This window comes from Fonsecaea multimorphosa, assembly GCF_000836435.1.
Source record: "Fonsecaea multimorphosa CBS 102226 unplaced genomic scaffold supercont1.3, whole genome shotgun sequence".
NCBI classification, from domain to species: domain Eukaryota; kingdom Fungi; phylum Ascomycota; class Eurotiomycetes; order Chaetothyriales; family Herpotrichiellaceae; genus Fonsecaea; species Fonsecaea multimorphosa.
This window is the reverse complement of record NW_015971637.1, coordinates 1,787,145-1,814,568: the sequence shown is the minus strand read 5'-3', so window position 1 is coordinate 1,814,568 and position 27,424 is coordinate 1,787,145. Positions and strand designations below refer to the sequence as shown.

The following is a 27,424-nucleotide window of genomic DNA, read 5'->3' as shown; positions in this document are numbered from 1 at the left end:
TTGTTTTGCAGAGCAACCCTCGTACCAATAATACGGTGGGAAAGTTCCCACAACCTAGTTGACCTCGCTTGAGTATTACCGATGTAATACGAAAGAATCCGGGGGGAGGAAAATGTCTCTGAGCTTCACAAGTGCATTTTGCTTGCGGAACTTGCCGAGAAGCGACGCTCCAAGAAGAGATTCTGTTGGTTCGCAGTTCACCAGACACTCATGATTGGCACTGGAATCGCTGAAGCAGGCCTGCGTTTTACCATCCACGATTCAACGTCAAAGTCGCCTACATGGGCAAGAAACTCAGGATATACCAGTCATGTACCCATCGTCCTACATCTCCAGAACAGCATTTGACGGATGGCGGAATGTATCGTTTGAGTTTGGACTTTGACAACCGAAACCACAATTGTACACTCCAGAACATGCTTGAGCCAGATCATGCCATGCATTTCATTAGTCCGTCAAGATGCCAAAAAAAACAAACCGAAGCTTTCATCGATCATTTCAAATCGCGCCCTGAAGATGTAGGGAACCATGGGTACAAGGGAAACGAACACCCCTCCAAGCTTGTGCAATAACCCTCCTTTGCCTGAAATCCTACATGTGCATACAGCTGCTACCATTGGGAATCAAACATCTGTCTCTCCGTATTCTCTGCACATTACCCTCTCCGTCTCCTTACCTCCCTACACCTTTTACATGCCTACGCCAAGCGCACGGGCCCTGAGGGCAACCGTGGGGTTCACACTGACCGGGTTGATGGCGCACTGCCGGCCGAAAGACTGGAGCCAAGCACCGTTGTCAAACTCGGCGTAGTTCTTCTGGATCTTGCCGTCGCTGTCAATGATCATGTAGTTCATACCGTTGACGGGGTATGCGGTCGAAGTGATTCTCCATCTCCAGGTAATGGAGTTGCAGTCGTGCCAGATGTTAAGAGCAGTGACAGCGACCTCAGGTTGTTGAGTCCCCTGGCCGATATCGAAAGCTTCCTTGGTGGGGAAAGTGACGGAGCCAAGCTAAATAAACTGTTAGCGAAAGCAAAAATCATGATGGATATTTGACTTACAGGGAAGCCGGCCATGAAGTTGATCGAGTCCGAGACGTCGCTGAAGTCGGATGCCAAAGTGGCGTCGGAAACGTTCTGCTGGTAGCCACGGCCAGGGGGTCCCTGGGTACCGTTGTACGAGGTGTACTCGAGCAAGATCATGAAGTTGTTGACCAGGGTGGTGGCCAAAGCATCAGTGACAACGCAAGACGAAGGAGTGTCGGAAGGACCAGATGCCGTGACAGTGACAGTCGTGGCTGTGGCCGGTCCACCGGTGGTAACGGTAACGGTGGTAGCCGTGGCAGGGCCAGCGACAGTGACGGTCGTGGCCGTAGCGGGACCAGCTGTGGTCACGGTGGTGGTAGTTCCTGCAGGGCAAGTGCTTCCTCCAACAACTGTGACGGTGGTGGCAGTGGCGGCAGCAGGGCATGAGCTATAAGTTGGGACAACCTTGGTGGAGGTGACGGTCGTAGCAGTGGCCGCCGGGCAAGTGCTGCCGCTCACAACGGTGGTTGTGCCGGTAACAGTGCTGGTCAAGGTCGAGGTGGCGACGGTGCAGCTGGAGCCAGAACCGCCGGTGGGCTTGACCCAGATAGTCTTGGTGGTCGTGGTTGGTGCCACTGTGGTGGTCTTCACGTCAGTGTAGCCAAAGCACGAGCATGCGCTGGTATAGGCCGCTTCGTTGCAAGCGCTGGCATAGTTGGGAACCTCATTGGGGCAAAGCGCAACGGTCGCGCGCTTCCAGTTGTCGTGGGCGTCGCCAGTAACGGTCACGGTGGCGGTGACGATCGGAGTGACAGTCGTTGCCAGAAAGCTGGAGCAGTGAGAAGCTCTGAGCGCAGCATCTCCCAAGGCACCCCTGCCGGTCACAGCAGCCAAGCAAGCGTCGTTAACGCAAGCAGGTCCATGCACAGGATTGGCGAGGACGCCGCTGGCCAAGGCAGCCAGCGGCAGGGCGACGGACAAATATTGCATACTAAAGCTGGTGGTTGTAAATGTCAAAAACGAGTGGAACAGGTCAACGACCCTAAGGAAAACAACAACGAGCTCTAAAAAGAGTGGATGATTGAAAAGTCAATCAATGTCGTGAGGTGTGATAACGAGCTGGGAAAGAGAGAGTAGAAACGGTGTGCGAAAGGGGGATCATCAGAAGTACTTATGCGAGCCATGCCATCTCGACTGGCGCCATGGTGGAGATGTGCACTATGGCACTTCGGTGCTGCATGGCCCCAGCCAGCCACGAGGGCGGCCTGAGACTTGATCCGTAGCGTGAAATCCGTAAGCTAATTTCACAAGCGAAGCTCTAAATCAGTGAGATATTCTGAAAAAGGAGGCACCTCCAGGAAAACACTAGTCCCGGGCAAAGAAGCCGACAGATCCAGAATCCCAAGGGTAGCTGGGCTTTAGAACTTTTGTGGACGTGACAAACCGAGATCCAATGGCAGCTTGTGATGGGTAAATTGCGGTTGAGGTTGACCCGTTTGCAAGGAAAAAACCTAGCGACATCGAGGCACATTGTCAGCCACGACAATGTGGAAAGTTTTACTTTCCCAACTCGTGGTCATCCTGCAGGAAGGAGGATGCCAATGGCCAATTTGATCTGAATTCGCTGGCCGAGTCTTGAATGCGACGGTACGTTAGAGTGCCATTTGCAGGAGTTCCTTCTGTGCTGGAATCCCCATTCCCAGACTAGGGGCACCACCTTCGATGGTGGAGGTATTTCAGGGGAGGTAGAATCGAGGCGCACCTGGCGAGTGGACCGTCGGTTCGGCAGGCTCAAACAATAATAGCGCCAGGCTCAAACAGGAAATGAAAAGGCCAATCCGCGGTCGATCTTGGCGGTTCTGCGGCTGAGAGCCGTCGACACCTCTGGTCTGTTCTGGCCCCATGGCTTCATCGTGCTGCGGCGCTGCCACCACAATGCAGGCGATCCTCGGGCGTTTGTTTTCAGGCCAGACGCGTCCGCTGTTGATTACGATTGTGGCACAACGGGCACGTTCCTGCAACGTGTAGACTATTCTGGATTTCAGCCTGCCAACCGGTTGGATCGACAGCACCAGCACATCCACGTTCTCATGTGTAACTCGACACAGCCTCGTTGCATGCATGATATCTGTCTCACCAGCTCAACTTGCATGCCGAGTGCTCACCTTGTCGGGGATCCTTCAGTGTGATCACCGTGTTTCCTGGCAGGATTGTGTTTGTCATGAATTTCCATTTTCAACACGCAGCGACTGAGCATAACCGGGGAAACAGACAGTCGAACCAAGGCAGCTTCCATCGCGGTCAGGGGTGGGGGAAATTGGTGTCGGTAGAGTGAGGGGTTCCAAACAGGGGGTTGCAGTGCGTTTGGTGTGGCACCCGGAAAGGTTTGAAAGTGAGGACTTTGCCCACCCAAAACTCGTTTGTTTCAAAGCAACTTCTTCTGCAACAAATTTGCCATGCAGAATCCAAGATCCTGAAATTGTCATGGCAGACTTTGCATTCACGTTGCTCGGGGATAATTTGATAGGTGAATCCTCAGTCAGCTTCGAGGGTGGAAGGTTTGAATTTCCTGGTCGATGGAGGAGGAGAAAGGAGATGTTGGGTTTTAGGTTTAGCGTCCGCCACCAAGCAGCGGCTAAAGTGCCAAGACTCCATGCCAAGCATGTCTCCCAGCCAATGAATCTACACCGCTTCTCCCTTCTCAACTCCACAGGCAACATTTTTGTGCCGTGCCAATTTCCACCACAATCCCACCATTCTTGCGAGAGGGAGGGAGCAAAGACAATTCTTTTTTTAAAGCACGGCGTGGTCGAACCCTTCTCAACAACGGCGGCAGCCGCACTCCGAAAAGTGATCAGTTCTCCAATCACGTCATTTTAGTCCTGTTGTCTCTGTGATGAGGGTTAATCCTCCCGGGTCACGTATCTGCCGACAGACACCGGAGACTTCTACCTCTAACGTCACCCACGTGCAGATTAACGATGAGGCAGCCGCTGGGGCCCTTGAGGAACCCATGATGCTCCATGGTAGGTCAAATATTGATGTCCCGTCACAATCACCGTATGCCTTCCATGTTTCATTTCCAACCTTGAATGATGCAGTGCATGATTTGCCGCAGCTCTATCAGAGACCGTCAGCATCGGCGCTCCTTCATGTTCTGGATCTTCTCGTGTCAGAACCGCCTAGCTTTTCGTCTCCAGGGAATGTCAGTCGCCCAAAAATAAGCGAGGAGGGAGTTCCGAGATATCTCACATCAATTGTCTCGTCCGGGCTGAGTTGGATTGTGGATGAAGACCAAAGGGATGCGATATGGGGCGCTGCAAGTGCCCGACTCAGTGAACGCTCGGGAAGGAATGCAATGCCTGCAATGACGCGGTCATTTGAGATCAATGATGGTCTCACAGTCAACTTACACGAGCCTACCTTGACAGAAGACAATCTCGGGCTGAAGACATGGACCTCGTCGGTCTTACTATCACGCCGACTCCAGGATTGTCGGAGATACATTCCAGGTGAAGCCACTCGAGTACTGGAGCTAGGTGCAGGTACTGGTTTGGTGGGCATTGCAGCTGCTTGCATATGGAAAACACACGTGCTTCTGACTGATCTACCAGAAATCCTTCCAAATCTTCAGCGAAACCTCGAGCAGAATCAGGAATTGATCACAAGGAGTTGTGGAAGCTACGAGTCACGCGCACTTGACTGGGCTGATGAGATGGACTCGCCGCAACGCGACGAGGACAAATTCATGGTTATCGTTGCGGCGGATCCTATTTATTCAGCTGAACACCCCAAGATGCTTGTGGATGCTGTCAGCCGCTGGATCTGCAGCTCATCAGAGGCTAGGTTCATCGTTGAACTTCCGTTACGTGATCGCTATGACAAGGAGAGACAAAACCTACGAAATACACTGCAACAGCAGATGTTCGAGTTGATTGTTGAGGGTACAGAGGTCGGTTTCGACGATTGGTACCAGCGAGATGGTAGCCCGTCGGAGGTCACATGTTGGTGGAGTATATGGAGACCCATTGTTGGAGTCTGACCGGAGTTGCTCAAAGGCATCATGCTCCTTGCTCTCGACAATCTGGCTCCTTTTCCATTAGAAATGCCAACATATCTCTCTGCCGCTCTGCGGCTGTTTTCTCCCTGCACCGTACTCCCGTCAACCCCCTCTTGGCTCCAATCCAATTGCACATATGATGAACCCTGGCGTGCGAGGCTCTTGTCAACTGGTCTAAGGTTGGACGATCAATGACTTTTTCACCCCCTTCAACCCTTGTGGCGCCACGATCGAGATTGTAGGGGACATTTCCAAAGTGCTGCTAAAACGCTTGCGCATGCTAATATCTAGCCCTCCCAAGGTACGCCGATATTTTCCACGGTTTGGTATGAATTTTGCCTCGTTAGCTCATGATTGGGTCTTGATTCGTCGTTCGGAAGGATCATATCTGTTCAAAACTCTGTCAGTCCTATCTCACTGATGTACCCCCCTTTTTTAATACGCTGTCCTGCCAGATCAACCTACTGTAGCAACTTTTCAATCAGATCGACATGTGTCATCAGCATGCGCCGGCAGCAATATCGTTTCGCGCCGACTTGATCCATCGCTTCACTATGGCCCGGAGAAACAGTTAGGATCTGTTCGAGAGAAAGTAAAGGGTACTCAAGGACTGACCCATCAGGCATGCCACCCTCGAGCAACTTCATATATCGTTCCCAGATGTCAGCGATGACCTAACGCCAGGAGTTAGTTGCCGCCCTCGACGCCGTAACTGTAGTGCATATGCGCCATACCTTCCCGCAGGAGAAGCATCGTATCGGGATAATCATTTTGATCTTGGGCAGTTCAGCAGGAGCAAAACACCTCGGTGATATTCGGTATCGACAGGCTCGATATGTCCGTCGTGTTGGTAAAAAGGATGGCGCCAGTTGATCGTCAAAAAGTCGCAGAAATTCTTCTCCGCAACTTATCGGCACGTGACTCATTCGGCAGACCTTCCACGCAGTTGGTGCGGAGAAAAAAGTTTCTGATTTCGCTACACATGCGATGCTGCGAGGCAATTGGGAGCATGCGACCCGTTGCTCGTCTGCAAAGTCTGCTCGTCTCAGGATGTTGCAGCCTACAAAGCGAGACGCCGACACTGCCTTTGAAGGCAGCCATGGCGGCGACTCGCACAAGCAAAAGCGCCAGAGACGAAGAACAAGCGGGAAAGTTGAGGTTGAGAATACCCCGTCGTTGTCAAAAGCGACGGCGTCGCCTGCTACCCTGAAAACGAGAACCACGAATGACTCTCCCAATTCCACTCCCAAGGTCAAGGACACAGTCAAGCCAAATGCACCGACTTCCAGTGACGCCAAGCCGAAGAAGCAGACACCTACGAAGACTCCGACCCAGGGACTAGCTCCCAAACAAAAACCAGAAGACTCACCAAAGCCAAAAAATGGCAATTCTGTATTGGATACTGGAGGAACTGAGAAGCCACAAAATCAAGCCGAAACAAATAAGCGAAAAAGGAAGAAGCTTACAGCGTTGAAGTCAGAACCAGGCCACATACGGTCACAAACCACTGGCACCAACGGGGGAAATTCCGAAGATTCCAATTTGGAATCGAAGGTGTTGGTCAACGAATTGACGCCAGAAATGCAAGCAGTACAGCTATCTAACTCTAAGAGAGTGAGAAAACGCAATGCCAACCCAGTCAAAGAGAATGGAACGAGCATCGAGCGTCAAAAAGTGGATCAACTGGCTGGGGGCAACAGACTAGACCAGTTCGCCCATCAAGAACAGAAAAAGCAGTTGGCGAAAAGCAATAAGCAAAGGTCCAAAGTCGTCACGCAAACGCAGATGCAAAATTCAATCTCGGACGGGAGCGGATTCAGTTTATCACCCGGCAACGGTGGAACCTTTATCGATCAAGATCCAATTTTAACCGCTGATGACCAATATCTGATCCTGCCGACACACTCTGAAATCCAAGTCTATTCAACCAAGACCTCCTTGCTAGTCAGAAGCTTTCGTATCGACTCTCGATCCGACATTACCAGCTGCTCTTTGTCGAAGGCTGACCCGAAAAGGCTGTACGTCTCTAGCTCGAAAGGACTGGTGTCTCTATGGGATTGGACAACTGCTGCTGTGATAGGTAGACACAGCACGGGACGTGGCTCACAACAAATCGTTCCTTTGTGTCAGCAAGACGACAAGGAGATGGTTCTGGTTCTACAAGACGATGGGCAAGGCGGGAAGCGTCTTGATGCTTATTCTGTCAATCTACTTCTAGGCGCCTTCACCGAGTCCAACACAGTGTTGCAGAGGACCAACCTATCACCCTGCATCAGATCTTACGCACGAGGAGCCGTGCTGTTGACATGCGTGGAAGATCAACTATTAGTTGGCCAGTGTCAAGTCACAGCAGAGGGCGAATTGGACTTGATCTACATATGGAGGGAAATTACACTGCCGGGGTTTATAACGAGCTTTGACGCCCAAGTCAACTCAGGCAAATCCAAGACCTTACGAAAAGTCCCATTTCTCGACGTTGTGATTGGTCTGAATGACGGGGTCATTATGCACTATGAGGACATTCTCTTCAAACTCATTGGAAAGGAGAAAAAGAACAAAGCTTCGACAGAGGACATTGTTGGCCGCAAGCTCCATTGGCATCGAACGGCCGTCAACACGGTAAAATGGTCTCGAGATCGGAACTATGTTGTGTCTGGCGGTAACGAGACGGTTCTTGTCATCTGGCAGTTGGACTCGAATCAGAGGCAGTATCTGCCTCATCTTTCAACGCCAATCCTGAATCTTAGTGTGTCAACTGCTGGATCTTCCTATGCCCTACGCTTGGGTGACAACTCTGTAATGATTCTGTCGACCGCTGATCTGCTTCCCTCAACGAGTGTCTGCGGCTTGGCTATGGGAAAGAATTCGAGTCTCATTCTTGCTCACCCAAACGTCCCAAACCGACTACTGGCTGCTGTACCTTCCGATGCCGCCGCAACAGGCCCGTTTCACGGCAGACGTTCGACATTCTTACAAGTCTATGATATTGAATCAAAGATCCAAGTTGGCCGTCAAGCTTTAACACGAAACATGGTTACCGCGTCGAATGTTGCTCCCACTGGACAGCCAGTCAGAGAACCCACTGTCAAGCATATTGCTATCAGCCACGACGGCAGATGGTTAGCGACAGTAGATGAATGGCAGCCCAACGAGCAAGATACAGACAGTACGTACATCAGTTCCGACGGTGCGGATCTTCGCAGCCGATCAACGGAAACGAGTCTGAGACTGTGGTTGTGGAATGAAGAGAATAGCAACTTTGAGCAAGTGACCAGAGTTGACGAACCTCACACAGCAGGTCCAAACTCTGTGCTCGGTGTATCGTTTCACCCTGCGAAACTGGAATTGGCTACAATTGGCAATGATGCAAGTGTTTGCGTATGGTCGCCCAAAGCGCGCCACCGGAACGGTGTTTCGGTCAGAAATAAGGCCAATGAGCAGCTTTACAACTGGAGCTGCTCAAGGACGATTCGATGCGATCATGACGCTCCTCTTGAGCGTGGACGCATCGAGACAAATGCAATATCTGCCGCCTTGGCCTATTCGGACGATGGCTCGGTTGTCGCTGCCGCATGGTTCTGGCCTGAAAACCGGTCCAAGTTCTCGTCGGAATCCCCTACTGCCACTTCCAAACGGCCTCGAACTCACTTTGTACATCTCATCGACCCTACCACAGGAAAAATCGTTTTCTCCGAGGCCTCCCTTCTCCCGAGTACTAGCAGCGCAGCCAGACTTCTCTTCCAATCCCGTTATCTCATATGCCTCTCACAGACTCTCACAATCCTGGACACAATCACAAATCGATTGGTCTCATCGCCAGTCCAGCTCGACCAACAATATGTCCCACCAAAGAGCGGGAGCCCGTTCTTCCTTGCAAAGAATAAATTCGACGGAACAATTGCAATATGTCTTTCGCGTTCGGAATGGCCGAGAGTTAGCAAATTGGTGCTGTTGAGTTTGTCCAATGACCGCTCAGGTGATGCCATTGCAGGCAGTGAAGGCGACCCAGGCGTGCAGGCGCAGGTTGTGTATCAGACTTCATTTACGGGAACGGTCAAGGGACTGCTTCCACTGACCACCGGGCCTGGGTACCTGGTTATCGACGAGAGGAATCAATACCGGTATCTTAGACCAACGACAGGAGCATTCGCAAGGACAAACCGGGCCGCCGGGGAGATAGAGCAAGTCACTAAGAGTCTGGACAGTATTTTCGGTCGAAAAGGGCTTGTGGCCCCAGCTACCACTGCAGTGCGAGAGGAACTGCCAAATCCGGTCGCCAATACTATGATGAACGAACAGGTTGGTGCCGGAGCAGGGCTTGATGGAGTGCTGAGGTTTCCTTCATCGGCACAAGTGCCCACGCCGACAGAGCTGTTTCAAAAAGTTGTTGGGGTATTGGCCCGGGGAGATGATGTGGAGTTTGAATAGATCGGACCTGCGAGTGTCACATCGCAAGATAGACAAGATGTCGGAAAGTATTTCTATACGCATACGACGGGCATACCTGCAGATGGTCTGTTGTATGGAAGGATAGATGTGTCCTGTGGAGTGAAGACGAAGTATTCTCATACTGGGTAGATGCGTTCAGAATTGAGAACGAGATGGAGTCTCCGCGAGTCCTTTGTGGTATACAACTTCCATCTGTCTGTGTTACCTAGCAACTTGTCTGTGACGGACACTCAGTCCTGACTTTCCTGATCCTGCCCTGCATCTACTCCAGCAATATTCCAGGTTCGTAATGCTTCCTGTGCCCATGATTCCCCTTTCGCGCCCTTGGAGTTGCCTTGGAGTGTCTTCGAATGGCGTCCCTCAAGGTCATTCTGAACTTGGGCTGCGGTCTCGATAGGGGTGTGAAAGAGTGGGGAGAGGGAGGATCCGTTTGCCAACAACTACTACCAATTTCAAACGTGGTTCACTTGAGATATTTAGCTGGGGCGAGCTGATTCACGAGCGTAGCACTGGGTAGTAAGCAGTCCAACCGATTAATGAACCTGTCGACGCGTTCAGACCATTTGGAGGACAGAGCGAGACCGTGTGGCCTCGGTATCTTTTTTTCTTTTCCCTTTCTGCGTTTCTTTCAATCTCTGGGAAAAACCACGCACAAAAGGCCAATTTGCCAGCTGGTGCGTGCATAGGAGGCGCAAGCCGCGCGGACGAAGGAAGGAAGAGTAGGACGAGGAGCGGAGAAGGAGCGGCCGCCGTTGTCGGATTCGACTAGTGCGGGGGAAAGGGACGGAGTTTGACGGAGTTTGCGTCGAAGCATGGCGAGCATGAGGTTCGAGAGGAGACAGACGAGTGCGAAGTACCGACTAAGGTGTAAACACAACGTCAGCCCCTCACCTTTCGCCATTCTGGGCAAAACTGATCCTCGTCCCGTGAGGCCGAATCTTCGAGGAGGGGGAGGGAGGCCACGGACGGGGTTTCTGCGATGGATGGATGGCTCGGTGGGTGGTAATAAATAGCTACCTACTGGGCAGGTAATATGACACTCCTCTTCTTTTTCATCAGAGCGATAAGAACCCTACTTGGCGTGCAGTATATAAACTTTACTTGCTCGACTTCCTCATCACTTGAGTGTCACTGTTCAGTCTCTTGCCGTCCTTCATCCCCCTTTCAGCACACACACACTCTCTCTGTGTGTGTACACAATTTAAAGAAGGGACCAGCATCACCACCAACCAAAATGACCGTCAACGCAACAGTCCTCTACCCCACCGAGGCGGACGCCACCTTCGACCTGGACTACTACCTGAAAACCCACATGCCCTTGGTCAGCAAGAACTGGAGCAAATACGGCCTCAAGTCGTGGCAAGTGATCCAATACCAGACGGCGCCCGATGGCTCCAAGCCGTACAACATTGGCGCGTTGTTGACCTGGGAGAGTGCCGACGGGCTCAAGAACGCCCTGGCCGGCGAGGAGGCGGCGACGGTTTTCGGCGACGTGCCCAATTTCAGCAACAAGTCCCCCATCTTCATTGCGGGTGATATTGTTGGTACTTCGTGAGTGCTGGCCATCATGGAGGACAGGAATCCCTCCCAAACGAATAGAGGTACATTACACGAACTTTCAAAGGCTCTCTCCCCCCGTCTACTGAGTGGAGTGTTTGCTGACAATGATTGGGATTTAGGGCGGGAAAGAGTCGGTTGTGAACGGCTGCTCGAAGCGAAGTGTGCTTGAGGAGGGGATGAACCCGTCAATCGCGATAGGATATAAATCCGATCCCTTGAGCCTCAATCATCAACGGGGGATTTGAGCCTGACATGCTTTCACTCGGCTCCTTGGATGAATCCAAATATTCTCGACACGTTGAACTTCCAAGGTTGTCATTCTCCTCACACGCAAATTGGCATCGTTCCCTACAATCAACCTGCCATGATATATCCTTGCCAGAACCCATAAAATACCGCCGGAAGTCTTCCAGAAAAAGGAGAGCGAGCCTCACCTTCCCTTCCAGTAGAACCGCGAGAACCGAAAATCTCGCTACAGCCTGCCCCTTTTGCCCGCATCCTGCTCATCGAGGAGCCTTCCTTTGCCCTTTCTGACCCGTATGACCGCCGGCTCTCAGCTCGTAGACGGATCATAGCACGCTTCAGGGGTCCTCTGCTTCAATGCATCACTCAACCATTCAACAAGGGAAGGACATTGAGCAGCCTGAATCGCCCCTTCATGATATGACAACTCGACAAATGAGCCCCATATCGAGTGCCACTGTACCGTTCCGCGCTCATCCAAGGACCTACGTACAGGTATCCGTCTTTCCATTTCCTGCAAAAGAACTGTTTTTTTATCCCCGAGACCCATGCATGCTCTTCGCCAGCCCGAGCCCACATTCACTGTTGTTCCCCTTGCTGAGGTTTCTCACCCATTCCCGTTCGAACTTTTTGCACACCCGAAGATAAAACCACCGGCGTACATGTTAAAAGCCGTAGATGAGGAGGGTTTTTATGAATGTTGGAACCTTTCTGGCATCAAACCATACCTTGCACGGGGTGGTAATGTATTGGAAAAGGTTATAAAGGATGCAAGTACAGATCCAGCCACCAAAAAAGAAAAAGAGCTTCGAAAGCACAGATATAGACTGTACGAGGACGAGTGAAGAAGGGCATGCTTTGTGGCGGGGAGCGAAGGGCATACATAGATAGATACCTAAGTGAGCAGCAATACAGTGTTTATTAAGTGGGCAAGTGAGCACCATCCACTTAATAGTTCGTGCCACTATGCGGATTATATATATGGAGACGCCAGGCTGAGGAAGGTTACAGGCGAATACAGAAATGGCTGCTCATTTCTAGACCGAGGTTTGACTTCTTTCTTCTCTCTGTCTCTCTCTCTCCCTCTCTCATATGAGTAATCTGTCAGCCTACGTCAACGAGGCTGATCCACCTGCAGATAGCCTACATAGGTATCTAGACACCATTAGTATACCGAGTTGCGACTGCTGCGGCTGAATATTTTAATCTTTTTTGGGGCTTCGGCGAATCTGCGCTGCCGAAGCTGATTAAGCGGTCGCAATTCGCGCTGGGCGAAGGACCCGGTTGCGCTGGAATTGGTATACACGCACATTATGGGGTCATGGGAAAATACTACCGAGTACATATCCCAACAGTGGCCAGGTGATGGGTGGCGAGTCATTTCCTCTTGGTTTCCTCCCAGGGAAAGGAAAAAAAAAGAAAGAGGCAGAGCGTACAAAACTCGTTTGATAGCATCTTTTACCAGACCAGGCTGAGCCCTTAAGGAACCAGAACCACTGAAAGACACTCTGCTCGTTCTGCGGCTCTGATCTCAATCACATCATGATCCCTCCCCTTCTCACCCTCCCGTACGAGCTGCGCCTGCAGATATGGAGCATTGTTCTCGGTCCTACTGCAGTCGAACCTTGCAAATGCGACTCAAGCCCCGGTACCTGCATGTCCAATCATCCTGGCAGATGCTGTGAAGGCTTCAACGTGTACAAACAGTTCGACAATCGCCTCCTGAGGGTATGCCGCCAGATTCACGACGAAGTTCGTCCGCTGCTCAGTTCGCCCAAGCGATTCATTGTATGCAATGGACTCTGCCTGGAGCGTTTGTTCTTGGGCATCCAGCCTCAGCATCGCAAATGGATCGAGCATGTGAGAGTGGGTTTGTACGTTGGCGGTTCCACGCCAGACGCCCTGAAAGGCCAGCGAGGCCAACAACTGTTGCACAGAGCAGAGGCGTCTTGTGGACCCTTCGTCCAGAGTGCATTGAAGTGTCAGGGCGTCGGAAGAATATTAGATGCGACCGCAGCACGAGAGATGGAAGCCGACGATATGGGGAAAAGGAAGCTATGCGTGGACCTGATACTGGGTTGATGCTGAATATTTGAGGATGTCGATCTATCTGCTGGGGCACATACCCAATCTAACACCGGATAATCCCACGCACTCCGTAAAGTTGCTCCTCAATCGGCTGTGATGAATGCTAGGACAAGTGGAGAGATGGTGATTGGCATACGATTCTCTGTCTGAAGCCCAAACTGTGCTGAGAACCCAGGCAAGAATTCGGTTTGGACAACCACGGATCTTCGACTTCCAAGGCGAGAACAAAGAGCTTGATAGCTCGAATAGGAATTGGGGCCTGACCACGAGTCTGAACAGGCAAGGCAAGAAACGATAGCTAGAACCACATGACGAGGTGAGGAAGCACTTGTTTGAGGAGTGCTTACATTGTACATGTCGAGCTAGGCTGCTCATTAAAAGACATCGTGGGCCCATATTGCAGGTCCTTCGCCATGGCTGTGGTAACATATCCCGGAAGTAAAAACACATCCTCGCATCACTAGTCTGCAGGATGACTTAGCAGGTATTCTATTGCGCCGTTCACATTTCCCCCCGTTCTTCGCAGTGCCTGGACATTCCGGTCGAAATCATAAAATCCCATCTCGTTCAACTGCTGTAGCTGCTGCGCATATCGCTCCTCAGGCGGTCGGTTGTCCGGTGGTGACGTTGGCCGGCCGGCACCGAGCATATTGAATAGTCCGCCATAATCCATACCCTCGCCACCTTGACCACCTTGGCCAGCATTCATTTCCTGTAGGAATTGTTGCATGGCCTCAGGGTTCTGGAGGAATGGGTTTTGCTGTGGGTTGAAAGGATTGAGTGGAGGAGGTGAAGTGGTGTTGGGACCCCTCCCTTGCGGTGGGAACAGTGCCATGAAAGGGTTCATACGCTGCTGGGTCTGGTTTGTCATATTGTCAGCGGTTTGTGGTTGTTGGCCACCGGCTTGGTTATTGGATCCAGCTTCTCCACTTCGGGCCCCGGTCGCATTGGTGTTGGGATCTCCATAGGCGTCGGCAAGGGCTTGCGTTGTGTCTCTCATTTGTTGTAAAAGGGAGAGTAACTGTTCGCCAGGCTGTGTTGCGCGACCCCAGCTCGGTGGCATCCCCGGCGGGTCGCTGGGCGCGTTTTGAGGAGTACCGCCATTAGTGCCCTGTTCCGTTGTGTTGGTGACGCCGGGCGCTGGAAAGGCCTCCCCTCCAGCCGCACCGCCGAAAGGACCCATGCCCATCTGTTGCTGCATCTGCATCATGTTCCGAAGCATTTGGGGATTCGTCATCATGGATCTGAAGTAGTCAGAATTGAGCATCTGCCTCGCCTGGGGCCCCATCGCTCTAAGATGTGGATTCTGGTTGATGATCATGTCTTGGACTTGGGGGTTGCCCATGGCTTCACGCATCATCTGCTGGAAGTGGGGGTTATCCAACTGGCGAAGGAAGTCGTCTGGTGTGAGATTTTCTTGAAACATGCTGGGATTTGGCAACTGGGAGAATCCCGCATATCGGGCGCCTGTCAAACCAGCCAGAGGATCGTTCCCAGTGCCTGATGCCAGATTTTGAGGTACGCCCGGAACGGCCTGCGGTGTAGCTCCCGCGGCAGGGGTCGAGGTCGAGGAGGATTGTGTAGCCGGGTTCTGTCTTTGATTGCTAGCGGCACTCTTGACCAGATGCATCGTGTTGCCTTCTTTCACATTGTGAGAGGCGAGGGTTTCGTGGTCTTTCAGCACCTTCCCGCTGTAAATCAGCCGCTGAGCCGACGCTGGAACATTGGCGTATTCTTCAGAGGCAAGTTTATTTTTCAAATCGAGTGTCGTCGTTGACAGAGGCAAAGTCAGTGTCCATTTCTGGCTACCCGAGGATTTGACATGGAAGGTGACGGTGGCATCTTCAGCGCCAGCAGCGTCGGCCATTGTGAAGAAGCCGCGCAGGCAATGAGATTCCGCTCGATGGATTTGTAATTGTAACGGGTGAGGGAGGCGATGCTTGGATCGAACACGGGAGCCCACACCAGGGCAGCTTGCTTGATAACGGATCTGCCAGAGATACGCAGCAAGAGATGAAGGTGAGGTGAGGATGACCTCTAAGGCAGATGGAAGAATTGGTAAGGTAGGACTAAGTGCGTACGTAGATGAGCATGTCAAGATTTCTCAACAAGAGCAAGATGAACAAAGATTGACCACCTGGCCGATGGATCGATGGCAAGAGTGACGAAGTCGATCGGCTTGACGCAGCCAGTTGCGCCTGGCCTGCGCCTGCGCTGGGTTCCTGGCTGCAGGTGCGCAGCTTGCGGTACCAGCGGTACCAGCGGTGTTGGCCGTATGACCGATGCCCTCTATGGGAGCATTGGGAGGGGCTGTCCGCGCCACCAGGACCACCGAGGGGAGGGTCAAATTATTAGTGGCCTGTGGGCGCTCGGGCGGTTGGCTCTCGGCGCAGTTACCTCATCAGGCCCCAGCCAGAACTTGCTCTTGGCAAGCTTGAACTTTTTTGTGCCGCTCAACTTGCTGAAATGCGATGCGGCGAGAGAGCGGATTTTGAGCACCCGGTTTACGATTGAAGACAAACAGAGCACTTCATGAGGATACCCTGGGCTTGAGATCCTTCGACAATGCAAGCAGCCATGTCACTGGATGTTTCCTAGAGTAACAGCGCATCCTAAAACGCAGTCCAAACCCTACTGAGACCACTGCCCACCATGGCGACGACGAGCTCTATGTTTATGTATAGCTTGACTATACAACCGCCTTCAGCCATCACTCAAGCAGTCTTGGGTCAGTTTGCCGGTACAAAAGAGCAACAGATCATCACAGCATCGGGCTCTAAGCTCACCATCCACAGACCCGATCCTACCCAGGGAAAAGTCTCCCCTCTCTTCACCCAGGATTGCTTCGGCATCATTAGGTCTCTGGCCGCCTTCCGACTGGCTGGGAGTAGTAAAGGTCAGTGGTGTCTTTTCGCCGGCGGACGCACACACTAATACGGCTGGTAGATTATCTGATTGTCGGCTCAGACTCAGGGCGCATCACCATCCTCGAATATCTCCGCGAGCAGAATCGTTTCAATCGCGTACATCTCGAGACCTACGGGAAATCGGGCATTCGAAGAGTCATTCCTGGGCAGTATCTCGCTGTCGATCCGAAAGGACGAGCGTGTCTGATTGCATCCGTCGAGAAGAACAAGCTGGTTTATGTCTTGAACCGAAATGCTCAGGCCGAGCTTACCATTTCTTCCCCGCTCGAAGCCCATAAACCTCAAACTCTTGTCTTTGAATGCATAGCCCTCGACGTTGGTTACGAAAACCCCATATTTGCAGCACTCGAAGTCGACTACACCGAGGTGGATCAGGATCCGAGTGGGCAGGCCCTGGAAGAGGTGGAAAAGCTCCTAGTCTACTACGAGCTTGACCTCGGCCTCAATCACGTCGTTCGCAAATGGGCCGAGCCTGTAGCAAGGAGTGCCACCAAACTATTTCAGGTCCCTGGTGGATCTGACGGTCCGAGCGGCGTTCTCGTCTGTGGGGAAGATAATATCACGTACAGACACTCAAATCAAGAGGCTTTCCGAGTACCAATCCCAAGGAGACGAGGTGTGCTTGAAAATCCCGAGCGCAAGCGTCACATTGTGGCAGGAGTCATGCACAAGATGAAAGGCCAGTTTTTCCTGCTTCTACAAACCGAGGATGGTGATCTCTTCAAAGTCACCATAGAAATGGTGGAGGACGACAATGGCCAGCCGACGGGTGAGGTGAAGGCACTGAAACTGAAGTACTTTGACACAGTTCCTGTGGCGAACAGTCTGCTTATCTTAAAGAGTGGATTCTTGTTCGTGAGCAGCGAGAGCGGTAATCACCATTTCTACCAGTTCGAAAAGCTTGGAGACGACGACGACGAGACGGAGTTCACGAGTGACGATTTCCCTTCAGATCCAACAGAACCCTACACTCCAGCGTACTTCCACGTACGACCCCTTTCAAATCTCAACCTTGTACAAAGCATTGATGCTGCAAATCCCCTGCTGGACTGCAAGGTCGCCAACCTTCTCGATGAAGATGCTCCACAGATATACTCGATATGTGGATCGGGTGCTAGAAGCAGTTTCAAGACCTTGAAGCACGGCCTGTCAGTTTCGGAGATTGTGGAGTCGGAGCTTCCAGACAAGCCGGAGGCTGTGTGGACCACCAAATTAACCAGGGAAGATGAGTACGACGCTTATATCGTACTGTCTTTCCGCACTGGAACCCTGGTGCTAAGCATTGGAGAAACAGTGGAAGAAGTTACAGACACGGGGTTTCTTTCAACGGCTCCGACCCTCGCCGTCCAACAGCTGGGCGAAGACGCCTTGCTTCAAGTACATCCCAAGGGTATTCGACATATTCGAGCAGACAAGCGGGTGAATGAATGGCCGGCACCTCAGCATCGCTCTATTGTCGCTGCTACTACAAACGAGCGACAAGTTGCTGTAGCCCTAAGTTCGGGCGAGATTGTCTACTTCGAGATGGATACCGATGGATCCTTGGCAGAATACGATGAGCGGAGAGAAATGACTGGGACCGTGACTTGTCTATCGCTTGGCGAGGTGCCTGAGGGTCGGGTTCGAAGCTCGTTCCTCGCTGTTGGGTGCGACGATTCGACTGTCAGGATCTTGAGTCTGGACCCTGATTCGACGCTCGAAAACAAATCAGTGCAAGCATTGACCTCGGCACCTTCAGCGCTATCCATAATGGCCATGGCAGACTCCACCTCTGGCGGGAGTACGTTGTATCTCCATATTGGCCTTTACTCTGGTGTTTACCTGCGGACGGTCCTGGATGAGATCACTGGTGAACTCTCGGATACGCGGACGCGCTTCTTAGGTCTCAAGCCGGCGAAGCTTTTCCGCGTTTCGGTGAAGGGGCAAAACGCCGTAATGGCACTAAGTTCACGCTCATGGCTTGGGTACACCGACAGGCAGACAAACGGCTTCATGCTGACTCCACTTGACTACGTCGGCTTACAATACGTCTGGAATTTCACGAGCGAACAATGCCCTGAAGGAATGGTGGGCATTCAAGGGCAGAACCTAAGGTGAGTTCTATCTCCCCAACTCGAAGTCTTTACGTGATGAAACCATAACTATGCTCTTTCCGAGAGTCGATGACTCGTGCGGACTCCAAAACTCAACCAATTGTTCCTTCTGATGTTCTTCAAACCGCAATCTGTTCGAAAATACTTTTCTCCAGCATTTTCTAACTGTCTGCCGCAGGATATTCACAATCGAAGATCTGTCTCGGAATCTGCTCCAAGAGAACATTCCACTCCCATATACCCCCAGGAAATTCGTCAAACATCCTGAACAACCCTTATTCTATGTCATTGAAGCAGACAACAACGTGCTCGCGCCCGCCACAAGGACAAAGTTGCTCACAGAATCTACAGCAGTCAATGGCGACGCCGTTCAACTCCCTCCCGAAGAGTTTGGATATCCTCGTGGGACTGGTCACTGGGCGTCATGTATCCAAATTGTCGACCCAGTCACGACTAAATCTGTCGTCTTTACACTTGAGCTGGAGGATAATGAGTGTGCCACCAGCATTACGGCGGCCCCCTTCGCAGGTCAAGACGATGAGACCTTCCTGATTGTCGGGACGGCTAAGGATCTGGTGGTCAACCCTCGTTCGTTCTCGGCAGGTTTCTTACACGTTTATCGCTTCCACGAAGACGGCAGAGAACTCGAGTTCATCCACAAAACGAAAGTGGAGCAACCTCCAACCGCCCTGCTTGCTTTCCAAGGCCGGCTCTTAGCAGGCATTGGAGCAGATCTGCGGATATATGATCTCGGCATGAAACAAATGTTGCGCAAATGCCAAGTCCAAGCAACACCGAACATCATCGTCGGCCTACAGACCCAGGGAAGCAGAATTATCGTCAGCGACATCCAAGAGAGTGTGTCATATTGTGTGTACAAATTTCAAGAGAACAAGCTCATACCTTTTGCCGATGATGTCATTGCTCGCTGGACGACTTGTTGCACAATGGTGGATTATGAAACCGTGGCAGGCGGAGACAAGTTCGGGAATCTCTGGTTATTGCGCTGCCCAACCAAGGCTTCTGAAGAGGCGGACGAGGACGGTTCAGGTGCGCATCTGATCCATGAACGGGCGTACCTCAACGGTGCGCCCAACCGGTTGAGTCTCACGGTCCACTACTTCCCCGGCGACATTCCCACCAGCATCCAGAAGACGAGTCTCGTGGCCGGCGGTCGAGACGTGGTATTCTGGACAGGGTTCCAGGGCACCATTGGCATGCTCGTGCCATTTGTGAGTCGCGAAGACGTTGATTTCTTCCAATCTCTGGAGACACATCTTGCTTCGAGCAATGGCAACCCCCCAATCTTGGGCAGAGATCATCTAATCTACCGGTCGTACTATGCGCCATCAAAAGGCGCGATTGATGGCGATCTTTGTGAAACCTTTTTCTTGCTCTCGAACGACAAGAAACAAATGATTGCGGGAGAATTGGACCGAAGTGTTCGGGAGATTGAGAGGAAGATTTCGGATATGAGGACACGAGTGGCTTATTGATTCTGCGATACGATGCCAGTCACACGCCGGAGACGAATGGCGCCGGGGTATGAATGCTTTTGCTATGTACGGGGGTGTTTGAATCTGGGTGGAAGCCGGCCTCGATTGATGATACCCTCACCGGTCAAACAAGTGGCATGCGAATCAGTGTGAGTCAAGCTATAATCTGTCGAACGGATACTGCCTCAAGCAGCGGAATTTGTCTTCTGACCAGGCGACTCCAACGACTGGCTCGCTCAGAATCTCTCGCCCTGTTCGCTCATCTGACGACTCATTCTCTTTTCTTTCCTTCCCTTCGTTTCGAGGTCCTCTCCCCGAGAGGCGTGCTACGCGCTACGTGACGTCTCTTACCTCGCTCGATCTGCATGCTTTTGGCCTCTATTGCTTGATCTTGAGCTGGATGCCTGTCTGCCGCTGCTCTCCTGCGGCGGCGGCACGCATGAGACAAGAACAAGTTTACCCACTGCCGATCTTTGAGTACGATTCCATCGTCCCCCCTCGAGGGGGTTTGTGGTGGGCATTGTAATTTATACGGCAGGACAGTTGACGCAAATTACCACAATAATCCACAATGTGGGGAGGATAGGAAGGGATGGGACGGGGATGACAGGGACGAGAAGAGATATACTTGCCCCCCGGCCGAACGTTGTCTTTTTCTCTGACAACGTGGTCTGCATTCTTCATCTTCATCTTCATCTTCGAATGGCAGAGGCTGCATGTTCTTGAGGATTTCATATTCGGTTCCCAATCTGGTCGTATGGGTTAATTCGCTTTTTATTTTCAACGTTTGTTATTTAGAGAGGTTGGTCATATATTCCTGGGTCAAGGAGGCGGGATCAACTCCAACCCTTCCACCGTCAACTTGAACGCGTCCGGGCGCGCATAATGGCCCGTGGCGTCGAAATCTAAGTGTCCCCTCTCACAATCGTCGAAGTCGACCTCTGCCCACAAGAGTTCGTTTTCTTTCTCCCATATCGGCCCTGCAATGGTTCGGCCTAGTGGGTTGACAATGCAGGCGCCGCCTCGGGAGACGAATTCTTCCCCGTCACTGAGCGGTGTGGATGATTCGAGAGGTTTGCTTTCGTCGATCGGAGCGTCTTTGCAGCGCCATGCTATCTCGTGGTTCTCTTCCGTGCGGGTCATGGAGAGCCGTCGGCCACCGGTCGCGGGATGGTGGTTTGGAGAAGTAGTGCCATTCATCAACGTCTCCGAATCGGGCTTGGGCCGTTTAGACAACCACTCGCTTGGGTTGCCCGTGATCCAAGTAGGCAAGTCCTTCTTCTTCATACATTGGTTGGTTGAGAGGACGAAACAGCGGCCTTCCCCAGCAACAGTCTTCATCAGCGGTTCCCACGTATCCCTCGGGTCCGCGGTAGGTGCTAACCATAAATTCACGCCTTGGCTGTAAAGACTGTACCGTAACAGAGGCATGAAATTCTCCCAGCATATAGCACATCCCATGACCACTCTGACTCCCCTGATGGTTGTGGCTACCGCTTTTAGAGTGGACGGCTGACCTTGGGCCCACACCAGCCGCTCCGAGCCTGTGGGCATGATTTTCCTTCTCTTGCCTATGATGCCTCTCTTAGGGTCGACATATACTGCCGCACAGTAGAGACTTCCGCCTGCCTTTTCGATGAGTCCAGTCACGACAAACACGCCTGTCTCTCGTGCAACATCTTCGAGAAACTCCCTGGTCCCGTCCCCTCTTCGACCCGTCTCTTTGTTCACTGGCAGCTTCCGCTCGATCCAGTCATCTCCAGCCCCTTGCGGTGTATCCCCTAAATCCACTGCGGACTTAGTGTAGGCGAGAAACTGATCACGGCCAGCGTCTGTGCGTGCTCCGACGGCCGCGCCGAAGGCACATGTTCTTGGGTACCCACCTAGGTAGGCTTCCGGGAAAAGAAGGATGGACAGGTCTTTCTGCGCAGCTAACTGGGTCGTCTCACGAAGGGCGGACAGGGTTTCTTGCAGGGACGAGAGTGTGTGCGATTGGGACACACCGATTTTCAGTAGCTGAGGCATTTTGTTGAGAGGGTGAACTTTAGACAAGGTTGGGGAAGAAGAGAGCTGAAGTTGAGAATCACACGGCTGTCGCTGTCAGCTCATTGTATCACAGAGGATTACAATACGTCCAGCATAGAAAATGTGTACCTCGTAGAATAGCAGCTTGGACGGAGTAGTGCGACCGTGGAAGACATTCGAGCAGCAGTTGCGGGGAAGAGGCTGCGTTGTGGAGAGTAACAGTTACTTGCCTTCTGGGGTTAGTTGGCCGAAGAAGTCCAGAGGAAACTCAGCCGATCACGAGGCTCCTTCTCATCTCAGCCTCGAGACCTTCCCGTTTCTTCTCATGGGTTAGCCAAAGCTGCATAACGACGAGGAACGAACAGAGCTATTCGTCATTCACAGGATCAGGTAGCTCTGGTGCGGTCTACATGATCTGCCATCACCTAGAGACACCTGTACAACAAGGTAATGGAGCAGCCGTACTGACAGGTGAGCCGCTATGATTTGACAAATCTTTATTGCTCACTTACTCTATGGACCGCCTTAAGCTCAATGATTCAGGCGATTCAGTGTGCCTGCTGTCTTGTGGACTTTGCCATGTTGAATTACAGGGAGGGAAAGGGAGTTGCTAACGTGCCAGGCTCCTTACTACAACCGCTTCTCATAGGAATTTGGTCCCACCCCATTATTTTCATCCCGTCTGGCAAGGTACGAAAGAAAAGCAGAACCTTTTATCCTGTACGTGATGAGATCCTTTCGCGTGGGTTCGGCTTTAGCCCTTGAGCCAGCCAACTCTCAATACCATCTGAAGCATGTCTGGACTGTCACATCATGGCCGAGTGGTGAGCTCGCTTGTTCGGCGACGGAACGCCACCACGACGGTGAAGATGCTGTTCTCCCCTCCTCAGCAGCAGCATCAAGACAAAACGAAACTGGTGCGTCTGGAGCTTCTGATGGAGGCGTTACAGTATACGGCCGCAACCTGTCAGTCAAAAGGCCTTTGCTCTCTCGAATAACTATTTGGGAGTGGCATTTACAGGGACAGATCGAGATTTTGCAAGGAAATCTTGAATCCTGCATGATTTGGCTCTGGAACTTCATCATCCTGACGGCTGCAATCGACAAAACCCTAGACCTGTCAATCCAGAAAAGTACCCTGGCCTCTCACATCCTGCGCTGTTGCGCTACAGTGGCCCGAGAATGCGGTTGCTGTGCGACAGCTTTGTTTCGGATGCACTGCGCTTGAGAATCATTGGAAGAAATTGGACCACACACTCATGGAACTGATGCTACTCGAGCATTTGTGACACCTCTTCTGATAAAGATGTGAAGAGTATTGCTTGCTGAGTAGGAGGCGAGACTCGCAGGTATATGGCAAGACAAAGGTATAAATTCATGGTCATATCCTTCCAGTCAACTTCTCGAAGAAACACACCTCAAACATCAACATCGAACCTTTTCCGATATACCATCAATTTGACCAGCTACCAACCTCTGTATCCTCCCCGATCACAAGATGAAGACTCACGTCCTCTTCGCAATTATACCCTTTATTGCCAGCATGGCAAGCGCTACTCCTGTCGCGAATCCCTCGCCAATGGCATCTGAAGGTCTGTCTATCGCCCGCTACAGGGTTCCCCGGATGTTCTGGAGATACAAGAAGCATATCTGACCAATTGTGGCTAGCGCTGAGTGGCCTCGTCGAAAGACAAGGTGGCCTCCTTGGAGGCCTCCTCGGGGGCCTCACCAATACGCTGACGATCGACGCTGGAATCTTGATCGATGGCGTGGGCGTTTACCTGGTTAACCTTGACAACGATATTTTCACGATCAATCAGACTCTGGGGCTTTTCTGAGAGCATCGTCGGCTTGCCTAGAATGGAGAGGCTGCCGGGGTTTCACACGGTTCTGTGATTAGAGGGAGTATGGTGCTCTTTTCGGGAACACGGGGAAGGGGAATGGGAAAAGGGGGCCCATCACTCTTCTTCGTTGACCGTACTCCGAATGGGAGTTTGGACTTCTTGTTTAGAGCCGGGAGAAACAATCTGGATAGAGGGGAAATGCTGTCTGAGCGGACATTGGACATTCTCTTGTTGGGCTGGCATTACTAGCTTGCTTCTTTTCTTGAACGGAAAGCCTATCAAACACCACCACTTGTCCTCCCAACCTTCCCATCGAGAAACCGTCCCCCTGCTCCCGTTGCATCAGAACCATCTTCGATCACCATCCTTTCTCCCCACCCAACCCCAGTCCCGAACCCACCGTCGCCGACTGCGCTTGACGACGCGAAATCGGGACACCATCCCCGCATTTCCAATCCTGGGCCTTCTAGTGGATGGGAGTGGTCTCCCCCTTTCGGAAAACGATATCCAGTGGGGCCCAGCTTGATTGCCAATGCTTCCCGGGTCTTTTTCATTAATGGAGTACCCTTTAGCACCGAGGTTATCTGGGCTGGTGGTTAGCCTGCGAACTCGCAGATCCCGAGATGATTGCCAAACAATCAAGGGCGGGCCTTGTCGAGAGGGGGTGTTCAGGAATATGTCCCGCCGAGGGGACCGCAGACGGGAGTCAAGGTCCTAAGATCTGACGTTGTCTAATCTGTGTGTGTCGGTCTGTCGTGGGGAGAGGTGCTGAGTTGGATCAAGACAAAACGCACGCTTACAAGCGTTCCCATCTCTACTAACCGTGGAGATTCGGCCTGCGAATCATTCGTTTGCATGGTCCAAGGCCAAAGAAAAAATCGGGGTAGGGTGGGTCGTGGAAAGGGTGTGTGGGCGTGTGTAGACGAGTAGACGAGGATCTACTGCTGCGAGGAGGAAATAGTATCGGAGATAACGATGCATGGTTGAGATCAATGCAATGGGCAACGAGGCAGCAAGGTCTTGGAAGCATGATTTTCCATTGTCAGTGTATTAACTGAAGAGTCCCGAGATATATGAAACTGGCATTCTTGCGGTAATGAATTCCCTTTTTTGTTTCTCATCGTTTGACTCCCTCAAGACTATCATTTGCCAGGTCGTTGGCAGTAAGGAAACCCCTTCTCACCCTGCTCTTTCCAGGTTCTCTGCCCATTGAGAGCATCATGTAATTCGTACAATAACACCAAAACTAAAAGTCATTCCCTGAACGTAGCATACTGTGCATGCTGATAACAAAGGAAAGCATTTCAACAACTCCGCGATAGGATACCCTGGTGTTAAAACATGCTGAGCACATACATCGTGGTGAAGGTCATCATCAGACTAAGAGATCGCATCAGGCCCAGTAGATCAACGACGCAAAATGACTGAAGTGAATAGATGCAAAGCGCGGCGCAAGGACCTAGTTACCCAACTTCAGAAACTGGTGCTTGGCGGCCTCGACAGGAGATTCAACAATGTCGGATGGCAGAGCAGGCTCTTCGGCCGCAGAGTTGGATTCGGCGGAGGCACTGGAGCTAGATCGCCGAGTCTTCTGGAGCGCAGGAACTAGTGATTCGTCGCTGTCGACGGGAGAAGACAAGGGAGAGGAGACATGGACGCGGTGAGCGGCGGGGATCAGGGTGAGGAAGTTGTTGGTTGGGCTGGACATTTTGTATGTGTAAGCGACTTTGTAATGTTCCGGTGGAATGGAAAGTGCAGGTGTCGATGTCAGGAGCTGTGGTGGAAAGGTTCAAGGAAGGAATTCGAGGTCGAATGATGCAAATAAAGAGTGTTGTGATGTTCTTTATGTGAGTGCTTTGTTTCCAATGACGCAACGACGACGGTGGTTGTTGAAAGTTGCCTCGGGACTGCGGGAGGCACACGTGCGGACTTAACGCTTAGACTATGTCGACTGAGGCTGATTGATGCTCTTGTGGCGTCAATGGATTGCAAATCAAAATGTGCCCGTGATCCGTCAGTTTTGCAGGATGGCAAGAAGTGGGTTTGTCAAATGGGGACTTCCTGATCGAAGGAGGAAGAGGAATGTGGGAGCGTCTTGGGCTTGGTGCCTTTCTTATAGACTTCCCCTCTCCCACAGGTCCTCATACGATCCCGAGATTAGGTCAGAAAGACACGAGTCAACTTGGTATTGTCCAGGGGGTGGACTTAGCATTCTCGTCGTGGGCGAAGTCGAGGGCGAATTGAATGCCTGTAGATCGCGGATAAAACCGGTAGCATGGTGAACGTGTTTCGATGGGCATCATGGTCGAGGCTTCGAACTTGGACATGGACATCGTCAGTGGTGGATCCCCATCCAAGCTAATGTAAGCCCGGGATTGACCGTGGTTAACCTCGGTTAGTGTGGAGTGATAATCAGGCCCTGAACAACGCCTGTGGTGGCCTGTCACTTGCCTGTGTAACGCATGCTGATGACGGAGAATTGCTAGAGGCAATTGCCCGAATTCTGCTGCATCAACAGCTGCCTTCAGAGGGGTGGCTTCGACTTGGAAAGGCCCCTACCTGCAGGAAAGAGTTGGCATTGTTGGTGTAACCCTTCGCTCCTGTCAAAGCCATTTGTAATGGCGCTTTCGCTGGGTCTTAGGCGGCACCCAGGCGGCATGAGCTCACTCGAGCCGTGGCCGCACGTGGTGGGTGGCGACCTGAAGGATGGATTGAACTCCCACACTACCTACCTGAATGTCGTACGAGACACGCCGTGGGAAGAACTTGGGGAGGTCCCACGGAAAGTAACGGAAAGGCGACCAGGCCTCTCAGAAGCTTGATTGCAGGGGCTGATTGCCTCAGCACATTCGTGTTGGCACTGTCCAGAGCCAGAATGGGCAAATGTGACACTCTGCTTCCTTCAGTCCGAAGGGAGATCCGGTCCCGGAGATAGGCTTCCGACGATGATGTGGGCTTACCTTGGCCTGTGCGGCGGCGTTTCAGATTCATCTAGAGCATACAAAGACATGTGTTTCCTGATCTCTTGACAGGACGATGAATGATCGAAGGAAGGAAGAAAGAAGCGAAGGAGATGTAGAAGGCGGTGAGGTGAAATGGTGCCAGGAAAAAGCCCGCAGTCTGTGGGGCTTGGCATGGCTTCCTGCGCTCCGTGGCTTTTCCGTGCTTCTACAATTCACGCGGGCGATGATCCGCGACCACTGACCACACCACGCCCTGAGCAGTTTTCAATCTCTACGAATGCATACGGCACGGTTACGATCAAATATCCTGCGCCATGCCAGCTTTGCAAAGCCTCCCTGTTGCGAGCCCCATCGACGCGATGTCTTTGCGCCGCTGCCGCACTCTGACTCCGAAGAAGAGCGGTCAGGACAAGAGTTGATGGTCGGACTGGGTATGCATGAGATGGCTGGGAGGCGAAAGATCTGAAAAATCTGCACACGTTTCTAGAAGAGAACTATCTAGAGGTGCAGTGCCTCAACCTTTGAAGGGTCTTCATGCAGGCGTCCACACGCGTCTAATATACCGGTTTGGGAAAGCTACCCTGCTCGCAGATCTGGCCACAGGTCATGTACGAATGGCAACAGCGAAATACCTAGGTACCCAGATGCGGAT

The 27,424-nt window shown here is 52.0% G+C and overlaps 9 protein-coding genes across 9 annotated transcripts; 5 read left to right on the top strand and 4 right to left on the bottom strand.

Moving 5' to 3' along the window:
• Nucleotides 1–689: 689 nt before the first annotated feature.
• Nucleotides 690–2,014, bottom strand: Z520_02464 (uncharacterized protein; the record flags this gene model as incomplete). Its single annotated transcript, XM_016772978.1, has 2 exons — nucleotides 690–1,010; nucleotides 1,061–2,014. 2 exons carry the CDS (start codon nucleotides 2,012–2,014, stop codon nucleotides 690–692), a joined length of 1,275 nt encoding a protein of 424 aa, XP_016636448.1.
• Nucleotides 2,015–3,920: 1,906 nt separating this feature from the next.
• Nucleotides 3,921–5,066, top strand: Z520_02463 (uncharacterized protein; the record flags this gene model as incomplete). Its single annotated transcript, XM_016772977.1, has 2 exons — nucleotides 3,921–4,050; nucleotides 4,126–5,066. The coding sequence occupies 2 exons, from the start codon at nucleotides 3,921–3,923 to the stop codon at nucleotides 5,064–5,066; spliced, it is 1,071 nt and encodes a 356-aa protein (XP_016636447.1).
• Nucleotides 5,067–6,134: 1,068 nt separating this feature from the next.
• On the top strand, nucleotides 6,135–9,512 carry Z520_02462 (uncharacterized protein; the record flags this gene model as incomplete). The annotated part of the gene is made up of 1 exon (XM_016772976.1): nucleotides 6,135–9,512. One exon carries the CDS (start codon nucleotides 6,135–6,137, stop codon nucleotides 9,510–9,512), a length of 3,378 nt encoding a protein of 1,125 aa, XP_016636446.1.
• A 1,255-nt stretch (nucleotides 9,513–10,767) lies between these two features.
• Z520_02461 (uncharacterized protein) lies at nucleotides 10,768–11,088 on the top strand (the record flags this gene model as incomplete). Its single annotated transcript, XM_016772975.1, has 1 exon — nucleotides 10,768–11,088. The coding sequence occupies one exon, from the start codon at nucleotides 10,768–10,770 to the stop codon at nucleotides 11,086–11,088; it is 321 nt and encodes a 106-aa protein (XP_016636445.1).
• Nucleotides 11,089–13,884: 2,796 nt separating this feature from the next.
• Nucleotides 13,885–15,291, bottom strand: Z520_02460 (uncharacterized protein; the record flags this gene model as incomplete). Its single annotated transcript, XM_016772974.1, has 1 exon — nucleotides 13,885–15,291. The coding sequence occupies one exon, from the start codon at nucleotides 15,289–15,291 to the stop codon at nucleotides 13,885–13,887; it is 1,407 nt and encodes a 468-aa protein (XP_016636444.1).
• Nucleotides 15,292–16,076: 785 nt separating this feature from the next.
• On the top strand, nucleotides 16,077–19,940 carry Z520_02459 (pre-mRNA-splicing factor rse1; the record flags this gene model as incomplete). Its single annotated transcript, XM_016772973.1, has 3 exons — nucleotides 16,077–16,320; nucleotides 16,371–18,444; nucleotides 18,623–19,940. 3 exons carry the CDS (start codon nucleotides 16,077–16,079, stop codon nucleotides 19,938–19,940), a joined length of 3,636 nt encoding a protein of 1,211 aa, XP_016636443.1.
• Nucleotides 19,941–20,762: 822 nt separating this feature from the next.
• Z520_02458 (uncharacterized protein) lies at nucleotides 20,763–21,965 on the bottom strand (the record flags this gene model as incomplete). The annotated part of the gene is made up of 1 exon (XM_016772972.1): nucleotides 20,763–21,965. One exon carries the CDS (start codon nucleotides 21,963–21,965, stop codon nucleotides 20,763–20,765), a length of 1,203 nt encoding a protein of 400 aa, XP_016636442.1.
• A 1,498-nt stretch (nucleotides 21,966–23,463) lies between these two features.
• Z520_02457 (uncharacterized protein) lies at nucleotides 23,464–23,803 on the top strand (the record flags this gene model as incomplete). The annotated part of the gene is made up of 2 exons (XM_016772971.1): nucleotides 23,464–23,557; nucleotides 23,634–23,803. The coding sequence occupies 2 exons, from the start codon at nucleotides 23,464–23,466 to the stop codon at nucleotides 23,801–23,803; spliced, it is 264 nt and encodes an 87-aa protein (XP_016636441.1).
• A 1,465-nt stretch (nucleotides 23,804–25,268) lies between these two features.
• Z520_02456 (uncharacterized protein) lies at nucleotides 25,269–25,517 on the bottom strand (the record flags this gene model as incomplete). Its single annotated transcript, XM_016772970.1, has 1 exon — nucleotides 25,269–25,517. The coding sequence occupies one exon, from the start codon at nucleotides 25,515–25,517 to the stop codon at nucleotides 25,269–25,271; it is 249 nt and encodes an 82-aa protein (XP_016636440.1).
• Between the last annotated feature and the right edge of the window lie 1,907 nt (nucleotides 25,518–27,424).